This window comes from Amphibalanus amphitrite, unplaced genomic scaffold, assembly GCF_019059575.1.
Source record: "Amphibalanus amphitrite isolate SeventyFive unplaced genomic scaffold, NRLGWU_Aamphi_draft 000862F_arrow, whole genome shotgun sequence".
Lineage (NCBI taxonomy): Eukaryota > Metazoa > Arthropoda > Thecostraca > Balanomorpha > Balanidae > Amphibalanus > Amphibalanus amphitrite.
In genome coordinates, this window is record NW_024882356.1 from 173,006 (window position 1) to 194,021 (window position 21,016).

Sequence of the window (21,016 nt, forward strand, 5' to 3'; positions counted from 1 at the left end):
GAGACTATACTATGTACTGGACAGTAAACGAGTAGACTGTATGTACTGGACACTGGACAGTAGACGAGGAGACTGTATGTACTGGACAGTAGACGGGGAGACTTATGCAATGGACAGTAGACGGGGAAACTATGTGATGGACGGTAAACTGGGAGACTGTATGTAATGGACAGTAGACGGGGAGACTGTAATGGACAGTAGACGGGGAGACTGTAATGGACAGTATACGGGGAGACTGTATGTAATGGACAGTAGACGGGGAGACTGTATGCAATGGACAGTAGACGGGGAGACTGTATGTACTGGATAGTAAACGGGGAGACTGTATGTACTGGACAGTACACGGGGAGATTGTATGTAATGGACAATAGACGCGGAGACTATGCAATGGACAATAGACGGGGAGACTATGTACAGGACAGTAGACTGGGAGACTGTAATGGACAGAAGACGGGGAGACTATATGTAATGGACAGTAGACGGGGAGGCTGTATATAATGGACAGTAGACGGGGAGACTATAGGTATGTAATGGACAGTAGACGGGGAGACTATACTATGTACTGGACAGTAGACGAGGAGACTGTAATGGACAGTAGACGGGGAGACTATGTAATGGGAAGTAGACGGGGAGACTATGTACTGGGAAGTAGACGGAGAGACTATGTACTGGACAGTACACGAGGAGACTGTAATGGACAGTAGACGGGGAGACTATGTACTGGACAGTAGACGGGGAGGCTATGTACTGGACAGTACACGGGGAGACTGTAATGGGCAGTAGACGGGGAGACTATACTATGTACTGGACAGTAGACGAGGAGACTGTAATGGACAGTAGACGGGGAGACCTGACTATGTAATGGGAAGTAGACGGGGAGACTATGTACTGGACAGTAGACGAGGAGACTGTAATGGACAGCAGACGGGGAGACTGTATATAATGGACAACAGACGGGGAGACTGTAATGGACAGTACACGGGGAGACTATGTACTGGACAGTAGATGGGGAGACTGCAATGGACAGTAGACGGGGAGACTGTAGGTAATGGGCAGTAGACGGGGAGACTATGTAATGGACTGTAGACGAGGAAGGAGACAGTATGTACTGGACAGTAGACGAGGAGACTGTACGGAGGGACAGTAGACACTACCTGCGTGTAATGGACATTGCTCTTATCAAAGGATTAATTTATTATTAATTCTTATTTAACGCGCGCCGTTAGCGTACTGCCACCACCGCCGCCGTCGCCTAAACACGGTGGTGGTGGTGGTGGTGGTGGTGGTGGTGGGGGGGGGGGGGGGGCTGTGGTAGACGGTAGATGCGCGCTCACGGTAAATGGTCCGCCTCGCGCCATCAGCTGTCGAAGCTGCCTGTCCAGTGTCCAAGCCCAGGCGGATGCCACGCCAGTCCTGTAACATGTTCACATTGTTCAGTCCAGGTGGATGCCGCCTCAGTCCTGTAACATGTTCAGTCCCCGCGGATACCGCCCCAGTCCTGTAACATGTTCAGTCCCGGCGGATACCGCCCCAGTCCTGTACCATTTTCAGTCCCGGCGGATACCGCCCCAGTCCTGTACCATTTTCAGTCCCGGCGGATACCGCGGCGCCATCTGGTCGACACCGTCACCCCACCGCCCGTATCGTATCGTACGTACGCCGCCAGCCACCCGTAGGCGGCCCCGGCTGCGCCCACCGAGGACTGCAGCGCTCCAGGAGTAACAACATCAACTAAATAAGCATTACAGACAGATTTCAACGCCACTGGTAAAAGGAAATCAGTAGCCCGTAGTTGTTTGCCAGTGTATCTCGCCGGAGGAGATCTGAAGCGGTGCCCACCGCCGCGCCGCCGACCGCGCCTGGCCACAGCGGGGGCGCCACTGGTCCGCTCCCGGCCGCCGGTGGCCGCTGCGCACACGGACACCCAGGCAGCTGTGGGAGCGCTCCCGGGTGGGCAGGTCGGGCGCGGGCGACCTGACAGCACCAGTCCACCGGACTGCCCCCCCCCCCCACACACACAAACAGACGCGGCTAGACAACAATTATAGCATTTTATTACACCATCAGGATCAAAAGCGGTAACATGCCAAGTCAACGTCTTCGATGAGTATACAAACTATGTACACATGGGAACTGACTGATGGCCGCGAGGCGGGGCGGGTCCGTCCCGCCGCGCCGACACCGGGCGACTCTGGTCCCGCGGAGCGCGCCGCGCGCCGCTACAAGATGCCGTTGGTGAAGTACTGGAAGCCGTCGTACAGTTTGGTGGTGAGCGAGTGGATGGACGACTCGACCATCGAGTCGACCAGGTACTGCAGCTGCTCCTCCGTCATGTTCATGTGGAACCGGTTGCGCAGAAACTGGACCGTGGCGGCCCCGGAGCGGAAACAGGGCAGCTGCGAGCCTGCGGTGGAGACGGGCGGCCGTCAGTCGGGAGTGCCGACCCCACAGGCAGGGACACGGGACGTATCACCCCACAGCCGGGGATACGGGACTGCCGACCCCACAGCCGGGGACTATCGACCCCGTACCCCACAGCAGTCGGGGACTGCCGACCCCACAGCCGGGGACACGGGACGTTCCACCCCACAGCCGGGGACATGGGACTGCCGACCACGGCCGCCTGAACGAGAGCGACAGCGGGACAGACTCACTGGTGAAAATATAAGCCAGTCTCGAGGCTAACCGCCTGGAGTGTCCCGAGGCATATCAGGCGCTCACCCACTCCAGTTCGTGCGACCCCAAACCACCCGTGACCCCTCCCCTAAGCCACCACAGCCTAAAACGCCACCCAGCACCCCTGTGACACCTCCCGGCAGCCAGCACAGCCCCACACCGCCCTCCGGCGCCCTTCCCCGTCCCCTGTGATACCTCCCGGCAGCCAGCACAGTCTTACACCGCCCTCCGGCGCCCCTCCCCTCCCCTCCCCTGTGACACCTCCCGGCAGCCAGCTCAGCCCCACACCGCCGTCCGGCGCTCCCTACAGATCCATTCTCAGAGGTCACGTCGGTCGGAGGGGTTGCTCCCACCCACAGCTACCTTCCCCCCCCCCCCCCGCTGTAGGGCGCCGCGAGCAGGCCGCGTGCGACCGACGCTGGGTCACTCACCGGATCGCATAATCTCCACCAGGGTGAGCAGCTTCTCGTGGTGCTTCCTGGCTGCCACCAGGCCCTGCAGCATCAGGATCTTGAAGTACTCGAACATGTCCGAGCCCAGTCCGCCCATCACCTCCACAAACTCGGGGGTCAGCTTGAACGGCGACGCCTCGAAGCCCAGGTTCTTGGGCGACGTGGAGAGCATGAAGCCGAAATCGATGTGGATGAGGTGGCCGGCGCTGTCGAGCAGGATGTTGCCGTTGTGCCGGTCTTTGACCTGCAGCAGGTAGCAGACGATGCAGTAGGCGGCGCAGCTCTGCACGAAGTTGCGCTGCGCCGTCAGGAAGGCCTCTGTGGTGACGTCGCCAAACTCCTGCAGGAAGTACTCTTTGAGCGACATGCGGCTGTTCTTTTTGACCTGGTGCAGCGACACCGTGTTGACGACGGGCTCGATGAGGCCCGAGTCGGCCGACAGCACCACGATCCGGTAGGGGCGCACCCAGAGCGGCACGCGCTCCAGCTTCCACAGCCGGTCCAGCGTCTCCAGCAGCTGGTAGGCCAGCAGCTCCTGGCGCAGGTCGTCGCCGCACTTGACGATGACGGGCAGCAGGCGCCAGCCGGCCAGGTGGCCGTACGGCGAGCTGGCGCGGATCCTGCGCTCCTTCTCGGCCCACGGCTCCTTGAGCACGGCCGCCGACGGGTCCTCGGGGTCGCGCGCGAACGTGGAGCGCGGCGCCGCCAGACTGTCGGCCAGCCGGCGGCGGATGTCGCCGGGCGCGATCAGCACCGGCTCGCGGCTGTCGGCCGACTCCAGCGACATCTGCGAGATGGTGTCCCGCTCGCGCTCCAGCCGCGGCCGGCGCAGCTGCCAGTACTGCCGACAGACGGGGCATAGGGGGTCAGAGGGAGCGCTCCAGCCGCGGCAGCGGGCGCCCGCAGCGGCACCAGGCAGTAACCCACCACGGCCGGACCCACATCGGACCCAATCACTGGGGTCGGGCTGAGTCTGCGCGGCCCGCCCTACCGTCTCCGCCGGCTCGCAGGTCCTACCGTGCTCACCTGCTGCGAGATGTCGTCGTCCTCCTGGCTCCAGCAGTCGGCGTTCTCGGCGTCCATGTTGCCGTAGAGGCTGAAGGTGGTGGGCAGCGCTGGCGCCGCCGGTGCCGCCGCCGCCGTCTCCAGGCTCTCCTCGGAGCGCGTGTGCCGCAGGGTGTTGATGCATTTGGCCGGCACGGGCGCCGTCTCCGGCCCGTCCACCTCCACCACCTCCACGTACAGCATGTAGGGAGCCTTGTCCTGCGGCAGACAGGGGGTACAGCATGTAGGGAGCCTTGTCCTGCGGCAGATGGGGGTACAGCATGTAGGGAGCCTTGTCCTGCGGCAGATGGGGGTACAGCATGTAGGGAGCCTTGTCCTGCGGCAGACAGGGGGTACAGCATGTCGAAAGGAACCACCGGAGAAGCACTCTAACAGGTGACGAAGAGCGCTTTTCGAAATGTTCACATGGAAGCAACGAATTCCGGGAGGGAAGTTGGGAACTGCGAATGGTGCAAAACAACCACTAATAATGCCATTACAGTTGGGAGAGTTTTACGAACAAAGGATGGACAAACACGGTTACGAGCTGGGACGCCGGGCTTCCTCGCTTGCGCCGTATAGCTCCTTCCGAAACCACGTGACAAGGCAGGCCCCTGGTGGAGACTCTCAGTCGGCAGCGGCGGCAGCCGGCAGGCGGGGTGGGGGTAGCGGAGGTACTATCGGTATCGGCGCCGCCTGCGTGTCGCCGCCCAGGCTCTGTGTGTGCACTCTGGCACAGCATATTGACTCGGAACACTGAACGAGGAGCGGGGGGGGGGGGCACTGCGCGCGTCCGACACACGCAAAAACAGACACGGCGCACGACCGGAATCACGGGCGACGACCGGTCCCATTTGCCAACCGTGTATCACACGCAACATGCACCAGCTGATATTTGTTATCAAACAATTGACACACTATCTTTCGCAATCAACCAGGTCAGACAAATATGCATGTAGGACCATCGCTGCGGCCGCCATCGGGCGGAACCAGGGCGGCACCTCGGCGCGGTCTGGGGAGGGCACACCGGACCAGGGGAGGGTCACAGCAGACCAGGGGAGGGTACAGCGGACCGGGAGGGGTACGGCAGACCAGGGGAGGGGTACAGCGGACCAGGGGAGGGGCGCAGCGGACCAGGGGAGGGGTACGGTGGACCAGGGCGGGGGTACGGTGGACCAGGGCGGGGGTACAGCGGACCAGGGGAGGGGCACAGCGGACCGGGAAGGGGCACAGCGGGCGGCCAGCTCACCACGGTCTGGGCCCCCAGTCCCCGAGCTGGCGCGTTACGCTGGGCCGAGCTGAGAGCGCTCACCTTGGAGTTGAGCACGGCGGCCGCCTGGGCGGGCACGCGCACCACGTGGTGACCGGTGCTGTAGAGCGGCAGCCAGACGCGCGCCGGCAGGTTCAGGTTGAGCAGGCTCAGCTCGTTCAGCAGCTGGGTGGTCTTGGCCTCCCGGGTGGGCATGGCGCCCAGCCGCTGGCCAATCGACATCAGCGCACCGATAAACTCCAGCTGGGGGCGCAGTCGCGGCGCCTGCCGCGGCGAGGGGGCGCGTCAGTCACAGGACACTGGGGCGGCGGCCAGCAGTTAGGGGCGGGCGCACCACGCGTTCTCTGGGTACCCAGTGGGGCGGGGCACTGCACTGCCGGACTGCAAACGATTCGCACACAGCTCACAGAACCATTTAACCCTCACACAGCTCACAATAAACAGAGCCTCCCCACAGCTCACAACACCACAGAGTTCCCACACAGCTCGCTGTAGCACTGCACCAGGTGTGCCATGCCACAAGACCATTCTCCTCACTTCGCTCCGAGCCCTGACCAACATCCACAGGGTCCGCGAAATGACGCCAAACGCTGACCGGTGCGCGGCCTCAGCTAATCACACACAGAGTCGACACACAGTTCCACGGAGAGCCCGCCGTCGGCGCGGCCCGGTAATGTATCACCGGGAGGGCCGGCCGACCGGCGGCCGCGCACGCCACCGGCGCCGGCACCGCGCCAATCGGCTGATGGGCGGCCGCCGACCGCCACCGCAGCGCGCCGGCTGCGCCCGCAGGTGCGTCTGCACCGGGTGCCCCCTGTTCGACACACCCCGCAGAGGACCTGCAGAGGGCCCGCCCACTCGGGCGGGCCTCTGCAGAGGGCCCGCAGTCCGCCCACTCACCCCGCAGAGGGCCCGCAGTCCGCCCACTCACCCCGCAGAGGGCCCGCCGCCCGCCCACTCACCCCGCAGCCCGCCCACTCACCCCGCAGAGGGCCCGCAGTCCGCCCACTCACCCCGCAGAGGGCCCGCTGCCCGCCCACTCACCCCGCAGACGCACTCGACGCGCCGTCCACTCACCCCGCAGAGGGCCCGCAGCCCGCCCACTCACCCCGCAGCCCATCCACTCACACCGCAGAGGGCCCGCCGCCCGCCCACTCACCCCGCAGAGGGCCCGCAGTCCGCCCACTCACCCCGCAGAGGGCCCGCAGTCCGCCCACTCACCCCGCAGAGGGCCCGCCGCCCGCCCACTCACCCCGCCGTCCGCCCACTCACCCCGCCGCCCGCCCACTCACCCCGCAGAGGACCCGCCGCCCGTCCACTCACCCCGCCGCCCGCCCACTCACCCCGCAGAGGGCCCGCCGCCCGCCCACTCACCCCGCCGCCCGCCCACTCACCCCGCCGCCCGCCCACTCACCCCGCAGAGGGCCCGCCGTCCGCCCACTCACCCCGCAGACGCACTCGACGCGCCGTCCACTCACCCCGCAGAGGGCCCGCAGTCCGCCCACTCACCCCGCAGAGGGCCCGCCGCCCGTCCACTCACCCCGCCGCCCGTCCACTCACCCCGCAGTCCGCCCACTCACCCCGCAGTCCGCCCACTCACCCCGCAGAGGGCCCGCTTACCCAGCGGAGGGTCCAACTCACCCCGCAGACGCACTCGACGCGCCGTCCGAGCAGGTCGTTGCACTTGCCCTGGGCGGTGTCGTAGCAGCTGCAGCCGCTGTCGAAGGCGCGCCCCGAGCCGATGTCGCCCAGGTAGCAGCGCATGCTGCCTGCGGACGGACAAACGGACGGACGGTCAGACACCCGCTCACCGGCCCCGCTGCGGCGTGTGTGTGTGTGAGAGACGGCGCACAGCGCGGACCCACTGACCCGCCGCCGGCTACTGACACAGCCCGGAGCGTCTGCGGGCGGCCGGTACAGCGGTACAGCCACAGCCGGCTGTACCACGGGCGCGCGCCGAGTGCGAGTACGTACCGCGGCCGCTGGGTCGCTCGGCAGACGGCGACGCCCGCTGTCTGGTGGATGGAGTCGGGACGAGGTCACCTTCGGAGCGGCGAGATCCACCACAGCGGCCACCGGGACGGCAGGGGGCAGGAGGGCGGGAACAGAGGAGGGAAGGACGGCCGTCAGACACAGGACCGGGAGGAGCAGCAGTCAGGGGGGGGGGGGGCGGGAACAGAGGAGGGAGGAACAGCCGTCAGGGGGCAGGAACAGAGGAGGGAGGGACGGCCATCAGGAGGGCGGGAACAGAGGTGGGAAGGACGGCCGTCAGACACAGGACCGGGAGGAGCAGCAGTCAGGGGGACGGGATCAGAGAAAGGAGAGACGGCTGTCAGATACGAGACCAGGAGGAACAGCAGTCAGATACAGGACCAAAAGGCCGTCAGATACAGGACCAAAGCCAACCCATACGGGACTAGGGAGGGAGGGCCGTCCGACACAGGCAGGCAGCGGTCCCGCAGACCACCGGCCCCGATCGGCTCGGCCGGCCCCCACCCGTCCTACCTGTGCTGCCGGTGCGCTGGTGGCCCTTGGAGTAGCTGGCCGTGGCGTCGCTGCGCGAGCGCTGGTGGGTGCGCCGCAGCGGTGACAGCGTCTGCTCGCCGGGCCGAGTCGTCGGTACGGCCAGACGCCGCTCGGCCGCCGTGGCTCCCTTGGGCCTGCCGGACACGCAGCGTGCGAGCGTCAGACGGACCCGGGGGCAGAGAGACACTGGGGGAGCCGGGAGACAATGCAGGAGGCATATTGACCGGTACTGGTACAGCGGTCCGGTACTGACTGGACTACTGACCAGTGCAGCAGTCCGGTACTAGGCGGGTGAGACCAGTGCAGCGGTCCGGTACCGGTACACCGGTCCGGTACTCGGCGGGTGTGACCAGTGCACGGGTCCGGTACTCGGCGGGTGTGACCGGTACAGCGGTCCGGTACCGGTACACCGGTCCGGTACTCGGCGGGTGTGACCAGTGCACGGGTCCGGTACTCGGCGGCTGTGACCAGCCCAGCCCGGACCGGTGCCGCTGCCGGCTCCCCAGGTGCTTCCACCACCGGTCGGACAGCAGTGAGGCGCCGCGCCACCCGGCACGGTGGAGAGAAACCAGCGGCATTCCTCTCCGCGCCTGTCCACTGCCCAGGAGGGCGACACGCTGACGGCGGGCCGCCGAACCGGCTCCAAACGCCCCCGGTCCCGGCCGCCGGCAGCGCGTTTTGCAGCCCTCCTGCAGCGTCTTATAGCCTAAATCCGACAACAATGACTACCGAACGCCAGTCGAAACCAGATACCAGCGGCCGCGCCCATCGCCATTCACCGCACAAGGCCGGACCGGACAGTGCCGGTCGTCAATCGAACGCCCTCGACAGCACCTGTGCGGCAACTGTGCCGACAGTAAGTCCCCGCTAAACGCCACACTATAGGCCTGTCCCACTCCCAGATCCCCGCTAAACGCCACACTCTAGGCCTGTTCCAGTCCCAGATCCCCGCTAAACGCCACACTCTAGGCCTGTTCCACTCCCAGATCCCCGCTAAACGCCACACTCTAGGCCTGTTCCACTCCCAGATCCCCGCTAAACGCCACACTCTAGGCCTGTTCCACTCCCAGATCCCCGCTAAACGCCACACTCCAGGCCGGTTCCGAAGCGCTGCTCTACCCCACACTCGGGTCGGGCCGGTGACGGCCCTTCAAACGGCCGACTGTGGCCAACAATCCTCGCCCCACCACGACTGGCACACGGCCGCTCCGTGCAAGGTCAGTCCACCGGCCGGCCGGCCCCGCCCACGCGCCTAGGTGCGGCCGCAGCTGGGACCGTGTACCGCTCCCGTCCAGCCGCCGCTGGGGCCGTGTACCGCCCCCGTCCAGCCGATGCCCGGGCCGTGTACCGTCCCCCCCCCCCCCCCCTGCGCCGGACCGTGTACCCACCGCAGCTCGTCCGAGAGGATGAGGTTGCGCAGCCGAGTGCCGAGCGGCTTCTTCTTGTTGGAGAGGTTGGCGTCCGAGCTGTAGGCGTCCAGCAGCCGGGCCGTGTGCAGCGAGAAGTTGACGCTCTTCCGACACCTGCGGGCGGCGGGCGGCGTCAGCGGCCAGTCACCGACTCACGCGGGCGGCTACACCTGCAGCACGTTCACCGGGAGGGTCTCCCGTGACAGTCCAACCGCGCCGTGACCCACCTGTGCACCAGGTAGGGGTGCAGCACCTCGGCCACGTCCGGCATCTGGATGTACATGTTGACCAGCTGCGGCAGGAAAAAGTCCGTGTCCTCCTCGCTGAAGCTGAACATGCGGTTCACTGGAACGGGGGGCAGTCAGGTCAGCTCTGAGGACACAGAGCAGACGGCCGGGGCGCAGAGCGCGGACAACAGCACGGCTCGGCGACACACGTTGGGAAAAAGGATACAGACAACCGGATATACTCGTATGCACAGACTGACGGACAGATAGACAGACAGATTAGACATATCTACAAACAGACAAATAAACAGACGGACAGACGGCCGGCCGGCGCCGGGCGACATCGCCGCCCGGCACGGGCCCCGGGACTGCGCCAGAGGACAGTCGGCCGCCACGATGAGTCACGTGGTTGTTTACGGGCCGGCCGGCCGGACGGACGGACGGGCAGTCACGCGGAGCACGCCGCCGGCTGCTGGACACCGCTCTGGCGGCAGATCAGTCGGAGCGCGCTCCGGAGACCGGCCAGTGGCCACCCCGGGTGTAGCACGCGCCCGCCGCGTGGCCCGCTGTCCTCCCCGCTCCCGGCGGCGCCCAAATCGGTCAGTGCCGGCGCCGATGACGCGGGTCGATGACGCCCTCTGCCGATGACGCCGGTCGATGACGCCGTGCCGTGTCGGTGACGCGCCGCGCCGACAAAGGACAGACGCTGAGCGTGTGCCGGGGGGCGGGCGGGGCAGCGTGTGCCGGGGGAGCGGGCGGGGACAGCGTGTGCGGGCGGCACGGGAAGGGGAGCAGCGCGCACGCACGCTAAAAAGACACGCCACTCCGAGGATAGAAGGGATCGTGCCGCGCGAATGGCGAGGTTGAGCGGCCGCTAGGACGGGGGAGCCCTGCCCCGCCGTCCGCCGCCCCTCCCAGCAGACGGGGTCCGCGGCCGGGCCAGCTCCTGCGCAAACGGCGCACTCTGGACTCGATCCCCAAACAGACGGCGTCACAGCGAGAGTGTCAACAAACCGCATCCACCTTGTCTGGCCACACACTACCCGGCGCCCGTCAAGTGAGACCACCTCACCGTGAGAAGCCCACCACGGCCGCCCGGCGGCCGGCGGCCGGCGGTCCGGTCGGCGCCTCGAGCTCTCCCCTCCCGTCTGCCGGCGACTGACAGACTCGCCGGGGAGCGGCGCGCCCTTGGAGCGCTCCCCTCGGCGCAGCGCGCTCCGGTGACGCCGGCGGCGGACAGGTGGTCGGCGCGCGTCACATGAGCCGCCAGGGGCCGCTCCGTGCGCGACCGATGACCGTGAGTCACCACCGAGCGTATCGGCTGACCGGCCGGCCGGCCGGCACGACCGCACCTGGGCGCCAGAGCTAGACCGAGGCCAGGGGCGGCCCAGGGCGCCGGAGCGACCCCGCACGGCAGGCACGGACGGTGATGATGATTTGGTGTGGCGGGGCACGCCAGCAACGAGGTTATATCGCGCCCATTTTCAACTTACTTCCTCAATATCGAAGGTTAAAAGCGGCCGGCACAGACGGCCGTGCAGCGGTGACCGGCTGCCTGGCGGCCGGTTCAGATTGACTCCGCGTCGATATACCCAACCGGCCATCACGCTCGTGGCGGCGCTGTTATTGGGTTTACGCCATCTCCGAGCGGTCAGTGTGGTCGGGACGGCGTCGGTCGCGGGCGTGGGAGCCGAGTCCGGCGCCCTATCACGGGTCGGAAATAGCGCCGGCAGTCTGACCGACGGACCGGGCCCCACTGAGACCGTCGGACCGGGCCCCACTGAGCAGGATTGACCGGGCCCCACTGAGCAGGATTGACCGGGCCCCACTGAGCAGGATTGACCGGGCCCCACTGAGCCGGACTGACCAGCGGACTGGGCCCCATTGAGCCCGACTGACCGGCGGACCGGGCCCCATCGAGCCCGACTGATGCCGGCGGACCGGGCCCCACTGAGCCCGACTGACCGGCGGACCGGGCCCCACTGAGCCGGACCGACCAGGCCCCACTGAGCCGGACCGACCGTCGGACCGGGCCCCACTGAGCCGGACCGACCGTCGGACCGGGCACCACCGAGCCGGACTGACCGACGGACCGGGCCAAGGCGACCGGGCCCCACTGACCCGGACCGACCGGCGGATCAGGCCCCACTGAGCAGGACTGACCGGGCCCCACTGAGACCGACGGACCGGGCCCCACTGAGCAGGACTGACCGGCGGACCGGCCCCACTGAGCCGGACTGACGCCGGACCGGGCCCCACTGAGCCGGACTGACCGGCGGACCGGGCCCCACTGACTGAGCCGGACTGATGCCGGCGGACCGAGCCCCACTGAGCCGGACCGACCGACGGACCGGGCTCCACCGAGCCGGACTGACGCCGGCGCCGACCGATGGCCCAACAGACGGCTCTACTGGCGCTCGGTGAGCATCAGGCGGACAGCTGTCGGTCCATAGAGACACACACGCTCCGCTTAGACTAGGCTCGCTGAAGGGTCGGCAAACTGCACGGTAGATAGAAGCGGCTCAGTCGTTATCGTCTGTCGAAGCCCGATAAGATACGCTATGTTATCGAGCAGCCGAGCGGGCGCGGGGTGCGCATTTAAAACCCACTCGGCTATCAAATAGCAATCACAGCTTTAACAGGCGATTGCTCTATACACTTCCACTGAAGGCCAGTGGGGCGTAGAGGGCGATCGATACCGAAGGTCGGCTGTCCATGAGCAGATCATAGGCCCGGTTCGGGACACATCTAATACTGTCTGTAGACCGAGCCACCTTCCAAGCGGCCGCCCTGCTGCCCGGCCCGGCGCCGCGGCCCGCAGTGCCAAGCTGGCCACTCCTGGCGGCCGACTCGCGGCCGGAGACAGTGGGCGGCGCTACCCGGACCTGAGGGGCGGAGAGCTGACACGGCCGGCGATACAAGGCAGCGCTACCTCTCACCCGGCCGACGGTATAGACAGAGATACAGACGGAGCCTGACCGCGCCGGCCGGTGGCAGCCGGCCAGGTCGGCCAGCAGACACCGCGCTCACGACTGGGGCGGCACCACACCCCTCCGAGTTGGGTACCGGGCGGCGGACCGGGACCACACCAGTCAGGGCTTGATACAGGACTGGAGGCCCTATGCCGCCACCCCGCTGCAGCTCAAAGTATTGACTGGGACCAAGGCGAAGACGAGCCCGCTGAGTTCCCGCCAAGCGTAGTCCTAATGAAGGCGGGCCATCAGTATAAATATTGGAGCAGCCGGCTGTCGAGACTCGAAGCGTTAGCTGAACACATCTTAATGGCTCTTCGTTCCAGCTGTCAGCTGAGACTGAGACTGAGCTGACTCGACCGGTGCGTCTCCGCCTGAGCGGGTCCGTCCTCAGGGCCGGGCCTGCAGCGGCCCGTACCGGCCAGCTGCGCCGGGTCGTCCCGGCCGGGCGGACTCCCCGGCCCCGGCACAGCCGTCCGTGCAGCCATCCGACACCACACGACCGATGGACGGGAAGCACGGGAGCGATACGGGCCGTGGAAAGCCCAGCTGGACTGGCGCCGACAGAAGTGACGGAACAGTCCCGACAGACAGACATACAGCCCGCAGCCGACACCCGACAGTCCGACAGACAGCCGACAATCTCACACCGACACTAGACTCTAGCTAGAGTCCGACACAAAGACAGACAGCCCGCAGCCGACAGCAAGACAGCCAGCCCGCAGACAGGTTGACACCGACACCAGAGTCCGACAGCCCGCAGTCCGACAGACAGACAGCCCGCAGCCGACACTCGACAGTCCGACAGCTAGACAACAGACAGTCTCACACCGACACCAGAGCCCGGTCCGACAGACAGTCAGACAGCCCGCCGACACGGGGGTTGGCGGCTGCTGTCCGGTTACGGGCCACTGCTCGCTGCTCACAGTTCAGTGCTCGTTGCAGGGCGGCCGGGCGCGCCGAATAACACGGGCCCGTGCCGCCGACGGCCGACCCACTCCCGTGCCCCGCCGAGCCGCGCGCGCGCCGGTCGGGGCGGCCTCGGCCCGCCCATACCTCTCCCACGGCCGGCACCGTTACCCCGGCGGCCGACGGACCGGACCGGGCCGGGGCGGGGGCGGGGGCGGCCGCCCATCGGCCGAATCTCTCCCGAGTGCCAACGAACGACAGCCATGTGAATGCCGTCATTCTCTGGGGCGCTCAACCGGCCGGGATTGTGGATGTTTTACGAGCGCCGATTCTCCGTCGGTGTAGCGCCGGCGCGGTCGGCCTGTGGATTCCGGGGCCCACCGTGCCGGCCGGATATGTAGTGGAGGGAGCGCGGCGCCCGCCGCCCGGTCTGGGGCACGGCGCGGCCGGCAGCAGTCGTGAGCCGGACTATCGCACTGACCGAACTCAGCGGTAGCCGCAGCGCAGCGGACACTGACGGGCGAGCAGCCAGCGCCAGGTCGCCGAGTGGTGGCGAGCACACAAGACCTGGACCAGCGCCCGAGCCGCCGGAATAGTAAGGTGCAGTCCGGCTCTAGTGGCGCGCCAGCGGAGCCGCGGCTGGCGGCGCCGAGCGGCCTGTTCGTGGTGACCGACCCGTCCATCCGCCGCGTGACTGATAAGGTCATGGTCTCATTACGGAGGGACGCAGCTCGGAACAGACGGCGTCCAAAGCCGACCAACTTCCCTGTCGCGTGCTACACCACAGCAGTGAAACGATCGTTTCTGCTGACTAAGGCACTCCAGACTCCAAGTGTAAACTGTTACGCGCCAAGTTTGCGATTAAGTCAACAGCTGGTTCGCCTCCGAGAGGCTCCGTAAACTGGGATCGCTCCCCTGGATCTGCGGGCACCGAGTCGGCCTAGCAGCGCCAAGGTCGCTGGAAACATTCTCGGAAACAGACACAAACACACAGCAATCGACGCCACCCGTCCCCTGACAGCGCGGGGGCGGCGCGTCAGTCTTCACAGGACGTCATCACAGCCACAGGACGTCACCACACGCCACAGGATATCACATCATTGGACGTCATCCACGTCACAGACACCATCACACGAAACAAGACACCACACGAAACAGGACGTCATCACATGCACAAGATGTCATCACTCGACCATAGGACACAGGAGACACAGGACGTCAAGACACGCTACATAACGTCATCAGAGAATGTCACCACGACGCGCCGCAGCAATGGGGCCGAACGGGCGCCGAAGTACTCACCGATATATGTCTGTACTCCGGGCTCCTTGGAGTTGAACAGGTAATTGACGGCGATACTCATGTCGAACAGTTTACTCTCGAACAGCCGCAGCAGCCACGACTTCTGCGTACCCGGCTTGGCGTCTCCGGCCGCCATCACAGTCACAGGCGTCACAGGCGCCGCCGTCACAGTCACAGAGCCGGCACCCGTCACAGGCGTCCCGGCCGTCACAGTCACAGAGGCGGCACCCGTCACGGGCGCTCCGGCCGGCGGCCGGTCACTGTCTATCGCCGAGCGCGCCGGACTCGAAGCCATGGCGGCGCCTGGGGCCGCGTGCTCGGCGTCGCCGCGGAAGTCGCGCTCCGAGCCGTCCGAGCTGATGCCCGAGTCGGTGGAGCCGAGGCTGGCGGCGTCCTCCCCGCCGAGCCGCGGCGCGGCGGCGGCGGCGACCGGCGGCGGCGGCGGCGGGCCGGCGCGGCGCACGCGCGGACACGACAGCGCCGGCTTGAGCGCCGTCTCCTCGGCGGCCTCGAGCTCGGGAATCTCCTGGAGCACCGAGTCCAGACTCCGGTTCCGGTGGTGGGTGCGCCGCAGCGAACTGTGCTGCACGGGCGGCAGCACAATGCCCATCGACCTGCGGCGAGCGACACGGCTCCGTCAGACACCAACCGTGGCAGGGGCTGCAGCTACACACAGACTGGCTGAACAGCACAGCACATATCAGGAAACATAGGGGGATACCCAGAGGTCATCTGTACACATACTGACCGGAGCCGGCCCGGCACCGTCCGCGGCCGCGGCGGCCGGCCGCTGATCGGACCACACTGCGCGCAGTCAGGCAGCGGAAAGATACCTCTCGAGCCGGCTGCGCGATCAACACAGCACCTCTCGAGCCGGCCGCGCGATCAACACAGGACGACCGTCCACCACCACCGGCCGGGGGGGGGGGGGGGGGCGCCGGCGGCCGGACTGTCACGCCGACAGCCTGCGGCCGTCACAGGGAGGACGGGACCAGGGACGGGCTCCTACCACCACCGTCACGGCCGTCACGGCCAGCGGGGAAAGTGTGGCGCTGCGTCACGGTCCGGCGGCCAGCTGCGCCGGGCGGCTGTACCGAGCCGACCGCCCCCGCGCGGCTGTACCGAGCCGACCGCCCTCGCGCGGCGCGCCGCCGGACGGAGGTCGGCCTCGGTATCGGCTCGGCCGATAGACTACTCCCGAGCCGCACTCGACGGACAAAGTCTGCCGCTGACCGCTAGGGGGGGGGGGGCTGAGCGGTGGGAGACGGCTGGGGGCCCGCTGAGCGGTGGGGGGGGGGGTGGCTGAGGGCCCGCTGAGCAGTGGGGGGGGGGGGGGTGGCTGAGGGCCCGCTGAGCAGTGGGAGACGGCTGGGAGCCCGCTGAGCGGTGGGGGATGGCACGTGATCCGTGACGGCCGCCGAGGAGGTCGCCCCCGGACGGCCGATCACGGACCATCCGAGCTGGACAAGGTGTCCGGCCCTACCAAATGATCCAGTTACAGCGAGCCGAGTTCGACGTGCCGTGAGACGCGGCTGGCGGTCTCCGCCCACCGGCCGGTCGACCCCGCCGCTCCGTCACAGGTCAATAGCACCACACAGTGCCACCCGGTCACAGGTCGGGGTGCAGTCGGCCGGACTCTGACACAGCGGCGATAGCACTACTGCCGGCACGGCTGGCGGCCGGAGTCCGCTACACTCGGCACGGAGCGCCGCGCCCTGCCCACCGCGGTCCTTATGCCCCGGCAGGAGCACGGGCCGACCGATACGGCTGTGCTCCGCGCGCGGCCCGGGGAGCGCCACAGAGGTGGCACGGCGTCCTCTGATCTCCGGGCAAGCCAGCCCAGTGTCTGTGTGCGCGCCGGAGAACGCACACGTCCAGTCGACGAGCAGCAATCATGTCAACATCCGGCGCCGCCAGATGCCGAGTGCCGGCCGTCCCCTCCCCACGGTCCCGGTGGGGGTGGCGCCGGCTGGCTCAGTCGGCGGCGGCGGCGGTCCGGCGGCGCGCGCTCACCGCTGGCTCGGCCGGCCCTCGGCGCAGCGACTGGCGCCGGCAGCGGCCCCGATCGATGGCCGCTCCGGCGCCGCCCGTACTGCCGGCACTCGGCGCGGGTCAACTGGCCAGTGCCGGACCGACTGAGAGACACGCACGGACCGACGGAGCCGGGGGAGGAGACACAGACGGGCTGAGGGATAGACGGACTGAGACGGGGACGGATTAACGGACACCGGACTGAGACAGGGACGGACTGATGGAGAGACGGACTGGGGAGCATAGACGGACTGAGGAGCATAGACGGACTAAGGGACACCGGACTGAGACGGGGACGGACTGAGACACAGACGGACTGAGACACAGACGAAATGAGGGACACCGGACTGAGACACAGACGGACTGAGGGACACCGGACTGAGACACAGACGGACTGTGGAGAGACGGACTGGGGAAGAGACGGACTGATGGACAGACAGACTGAGACAGGTACGGACTGAAGAAGCAGACGGACTGAGACAGGGACGGACTGAGACAGGGACGGACTGAGACAGGGACGGACTGAGACAGGGACGGACTGAGACAGGGATGGACTGTATGGTGTCGGGCCAGGCAGCATTAGCCGGCGCCGGCCGCCGCCCCTCGGCTCGAAACCGTCCCCACATCACGGTCACGTGTTGGGATTCGCGGAGACAGCCGGCCTCCAGAGCGGCTGGCAAAAAGCAGACGGGCCGGTCTGCCGACGAAGCCCCGCGCGGCCCGGACAGCTCACCATGGCGGGTCAGGGACGCCGCCAGCTGCGCTCGACGCCCCGTCGGCCACACAATCTATCAGCGCTCACTGTGACACCGCCGGGGCGCGGAGTCCTATCTACCTGCAATAATATTACCTCCCGCCATGTGAGAGTTATCGAGCGCTATCACAGGAGAAGGCCGGAGCAGCATGCTCGGAGCTCCACAGCCCACTCCACAGCAGCTGCGCGCCGGGTCATAGCCAGCTCAGTGCCAAAGACCGTCCAATGGGCCCTCCCAGTCGGCCGCCTCAGCCCTCAGCCCTGCGTCCCAGCTCCCAGGGCCCCCGTGGCTCACCGGAAGTCGAGGCTGAGGTTGCGCTGGTGAGTGGCCCGGCCGGGCCGGCGGGGCCGGCCGCAGGGCGCCGGCGCTCCGTGCACGGCAGTCACCTCCGGCGGCAACGGGAGCGCGACCGGCGCCGGCTTACAGGTGGGCGGCGGCGCGGCGCGCGCGGCCATAGCGGCCGGCCGGGGCGCGGCGCCAGCGGCCGGCGGCCAACCTACAGACGCTGCTCAGCGCCATGGCACGGCACACCTGGAACAGAGCGACACGGGCCGGTCAGCGGGACTCAGAACAGAGGGACACGGGCCGGTCAGCGGGACTCAGAACAGAGGGACACGGGCCGGTCAGCGGGACTCAGAACAGAGCGACACGGGGCCGGTCAGCGGGACTCAGAACACAGCGACACGGGGCCGGTCAGCGGGACTCAGAACAGAGCGACACGGGCCGGTCAGCGGGACTCGGAGCTGACACAGCACATACACCTCGAACAGAGCGACACGGGCCGGTCAGCGGGACTCAGAACAGGGGGACACGGGCCAGTCAGCGGGATCGAGAACAGAGCGACGCGGGTCGGTCAGCGGGACAGAAAACTGGCACAGCACAGACACAGCACGGCACACCTGGAACGGAGGGACACGGGGTCGGTCAGCGCCCAGCGGGTCAGAAAACAGACACACGTTAACAGACAAAACCCCACGGCGCAAAGACCCGGTGGCCGCGCGGCCCACTGCCGGTGTCCGCGGACTGCGCGGTCGAGCGGCGGTCCCGAAAACAATGGACCCACCCGGCGCGGAATGTGAGGCTGGGTCAGGCACATACTGCAGCCTGCAGTCTGCACCATGGCGCGTCACCTCGCCACCTGAGCCGCCGGACGCCGTAAAACCGGGCCGGCCACCAGACCACGCCTACCCGGGGGACCGGGGCGCCGGTGGACGGGTCACGTCTGGGCTCGGTCGGGCCGCGGTGGTCGCACGGAGGCGACTCGTCTGGCCACCGGCAGCACACACCTGCCGGACGGCCGTCAGCCGCCTGGCCGGCAGCTGCCGCCGCTCGGCGCCCACCCTTTCCTCAGCGGGCCACCGCTGGCCGGCGGGGCACTGGGCAGCCGCCCCCTGGCTAGCGGGGCAGTGGGCAGTGAAGAGCCGGTGCCGGTCCGGCGGAGCAGTGGGCAGTGGGCAGTGAGCAGCCGCTGCCGGTCCGGTCCGGTCCGGTCCGGCGGAGCAGTGGGCAGTGAGCAGCAGCTGCCGGTCCGGCGGGTCATTGAGCACTCGCTGCCGGTCCAGCGGCTCTGCCTCTGCCTGTGAGTCGCTCGGCGGGCGGGGATGATGTCACGGCCGACCCGACCAGATACGCCCCCACGGTGCAGAGAACGGCCGGCCGCCGTAGACAGGCACACCGCCCGGCCGGTCGGACGGGCCACACCGGCGGACGGACGGCTGACGGACCACACCTGAGGCGCCGCGCGGCCCCCAGAGGCGTCCCGGCCACACCGGGAGGCTGGCCTGTGCGGCCGGTCATACAGAACGTCCCGTGAGCGGCGGCCGGTCACACGGCACGTCCCGTGAGCGGCGGCCGGCCACCAGCAGCTGCAGGACGGCGCAGACAGCTCCGCGCCACACCAAAAGGTCCGCGGGGCGCGCTGTGGGCTCAGCACGGGCCGACGACAGGGCCGCTGATAATGCGGCCCGCTCTGCAGACCTTTCAGGGCCACCGGATACGGGCAGTGCTGCTGCACACTGCACGGCTCCTTCAAAACACCGCCCCTGACGCAACTCATGGCGCCGCGACTACGACACCGCAGCCCCCCCCCCCCCCTCCGACACGCGCAGTGCACATGTCCCGTGTCGCGGACTCCCCCACCCGGTGGCCGCGCGGTCAGCTCAGCAGGCTCTCGGTTCCCCGGCGCCCGACGGTGCGGCGCAGCTTGGCTGAACCGGGCCCGCGTCGTCAGCGGGCAGCTCATCAGAGTCCGGCACGCTAATTACACCCGGGGCCGGCCGGCGGCGCTCCGCACAGCGTCCCGGCTTTAGCCGCCGGCCCGCGTCCGATAAGACTCGGCGGCCGTCTGATTATCCCACCGGTCTACAACAGCCGTCCAGCAACAACCGCGGCGGCCCCTGTCCAGCTACAACCGTCCAGCTTCGACCGTCCAGTTCTGAACGTCCTGCGGCCTCCGTCCACTTCAGCATGGCTCGACGACGGCTGCCGGTGGCTGTTAGCTGGGCCGCTGCCCGTTGCAGTGTGCTCGCCGCTACCTGTGGTGACCCGGCACGTCGGTCGGCACCAGACACAGATATCTGTCTGTCGGACGGCACCGGGCACAGATATCTGTCTCCGGGACGACACCAGACACAGATACCTGTCTGCCGGTCGGCACCACACACGGATATCTGTCTGTCGGACGGCACCAGCCTGCCGGCAGCTGGAGGCGCCTTCTGCAGCTGGCAATCCGCCTTGATACGCTCAGCTGCTGATATGGTGAGGTAAGTCGCAATCCGTGCAGCTGCCTAGACAATGCCCCGCGGCGCAGCTGGACAAAAACGACACAAACGGCCATGTGGCGACAGAGCGGCTTATCAGCGATCCGCTCAGTAAACTGGCTTTCTGGAGACTTTCGCTGCTCCCTGAGGGCGATGGCCATAGGCGGCCGAGGCGGCGGGCGGGCCGCAGAAACGGCACAATGCACACTGCACAGCCGGCTGGAACACTGTGGGTGCTGTGTAAACGGGCGTCGGCCAGTTCCCGGCTGCGACCCAGTGCGGTCCCACCTCAAACACTGACCGGATCGTGAGAGACTGACCGGCGAGCCCCGGGAGACTGTCCGGCGAGCACTGAGAGACTGTCCGGCGAGCACTGAGAGACTGTCCGGCGAGCCCCGGGAGACTGTCCGGCGAGCACTGAGAGACTGTCCGGCGAGCACTGAGAGACTGTCCGGCGAGCCCTGGGAGACTGACCGGCGAGCCCTTGGAGACTGACCGGCGAGCCCCGGGAGACTGTCCGGCGAGCACTGAGAGACTGTCCGGCGAGCCCTGGGAGACTGACCGGCGAGCCAGGCTGGCCGTCGCCACGCCCTTCGCTGCTTTGTAGCGGCCTTGGCCAGTGGCCACACGGGCCCACCGCAGGGACAACCGGAGCCGTTGCAGCTCACACGGGCCGCGCTGTGC

The 21,016-nt window shown here is 67.4% G+C and overlaps 1 protein-coding gene across 5 annotated transcripts in view; it reads right to left on the reverse strand.

Moving 5' to 3' along the window:
* Nucleotides 1–2,032: 2,032 nt before the first annotated feature.
* The window catches only part of LOC122367303 (phosphatidylinositol 4-kinase beta-like), a 65,774-nt gene continuing 46,790 nt past the window's right edge, over nucleotides 2,033–21,016 (reverse strand). For 3 of the 5 annotated variants that reach the window (XM_043340301.1, XM_043340302.1, XM_043340299.1), the window contains 10 exons: nucleotides 17,868–18,104; nucleotides 14,788–15,401; nucleotides 9,605–9,722; nucleotides 9,357–9,491; nucleotides 7,948–8,102; nucleotides 7,084–7,211; nucleotides 5,485–5,706; nucleotides 4,155–4,391; nucleotides 3,108–3,969; nucleotides 2,033–2,404 (listed from right to left, as the gene is read on the reverse strand). In XM_043340301.1, coding sequence (XP_043196236.1) covers nucleotides 2,220–2,404; nucleotides 3,108–3,969; nucleotides 4,155–4,391; nucleotides 5,485–5,706; nucleotides 7,084–7,211; nucleotides 7,948–8,102; nucleotides 9,357–9,491; nucleotides 9,605–9,722; nucleotides 14,788–15,401; nucleotides 17,868–18,028 — 2,817 coding nt within the window. In that variant the 5' untranslated portion in view covers nucleotides 18,029–18,104 and the 3' untranslated portion in view covers nucleotides 2,033–2,219. Of the gene's footprint in view, nucleotides 2,405–3,107; nucleotides 3,970–4,154; nucleotides 4,392–5,484; nucleotides 5,707–7,083; nucleotides 7,212–7,416; nucleotides 7,486–7,947; nucleotides 8,103–9,356; nucleotides 9,492–9,604; nucleotides 9,723–14,787; nucleotides 15,402–17,867; nucleotides 18,105–21,016 lie in introns of all 5 variants that reach the window. The other 2 variants (XM_043340298.1, XM_043340297.1) reach the window with 1 other exon arrangement.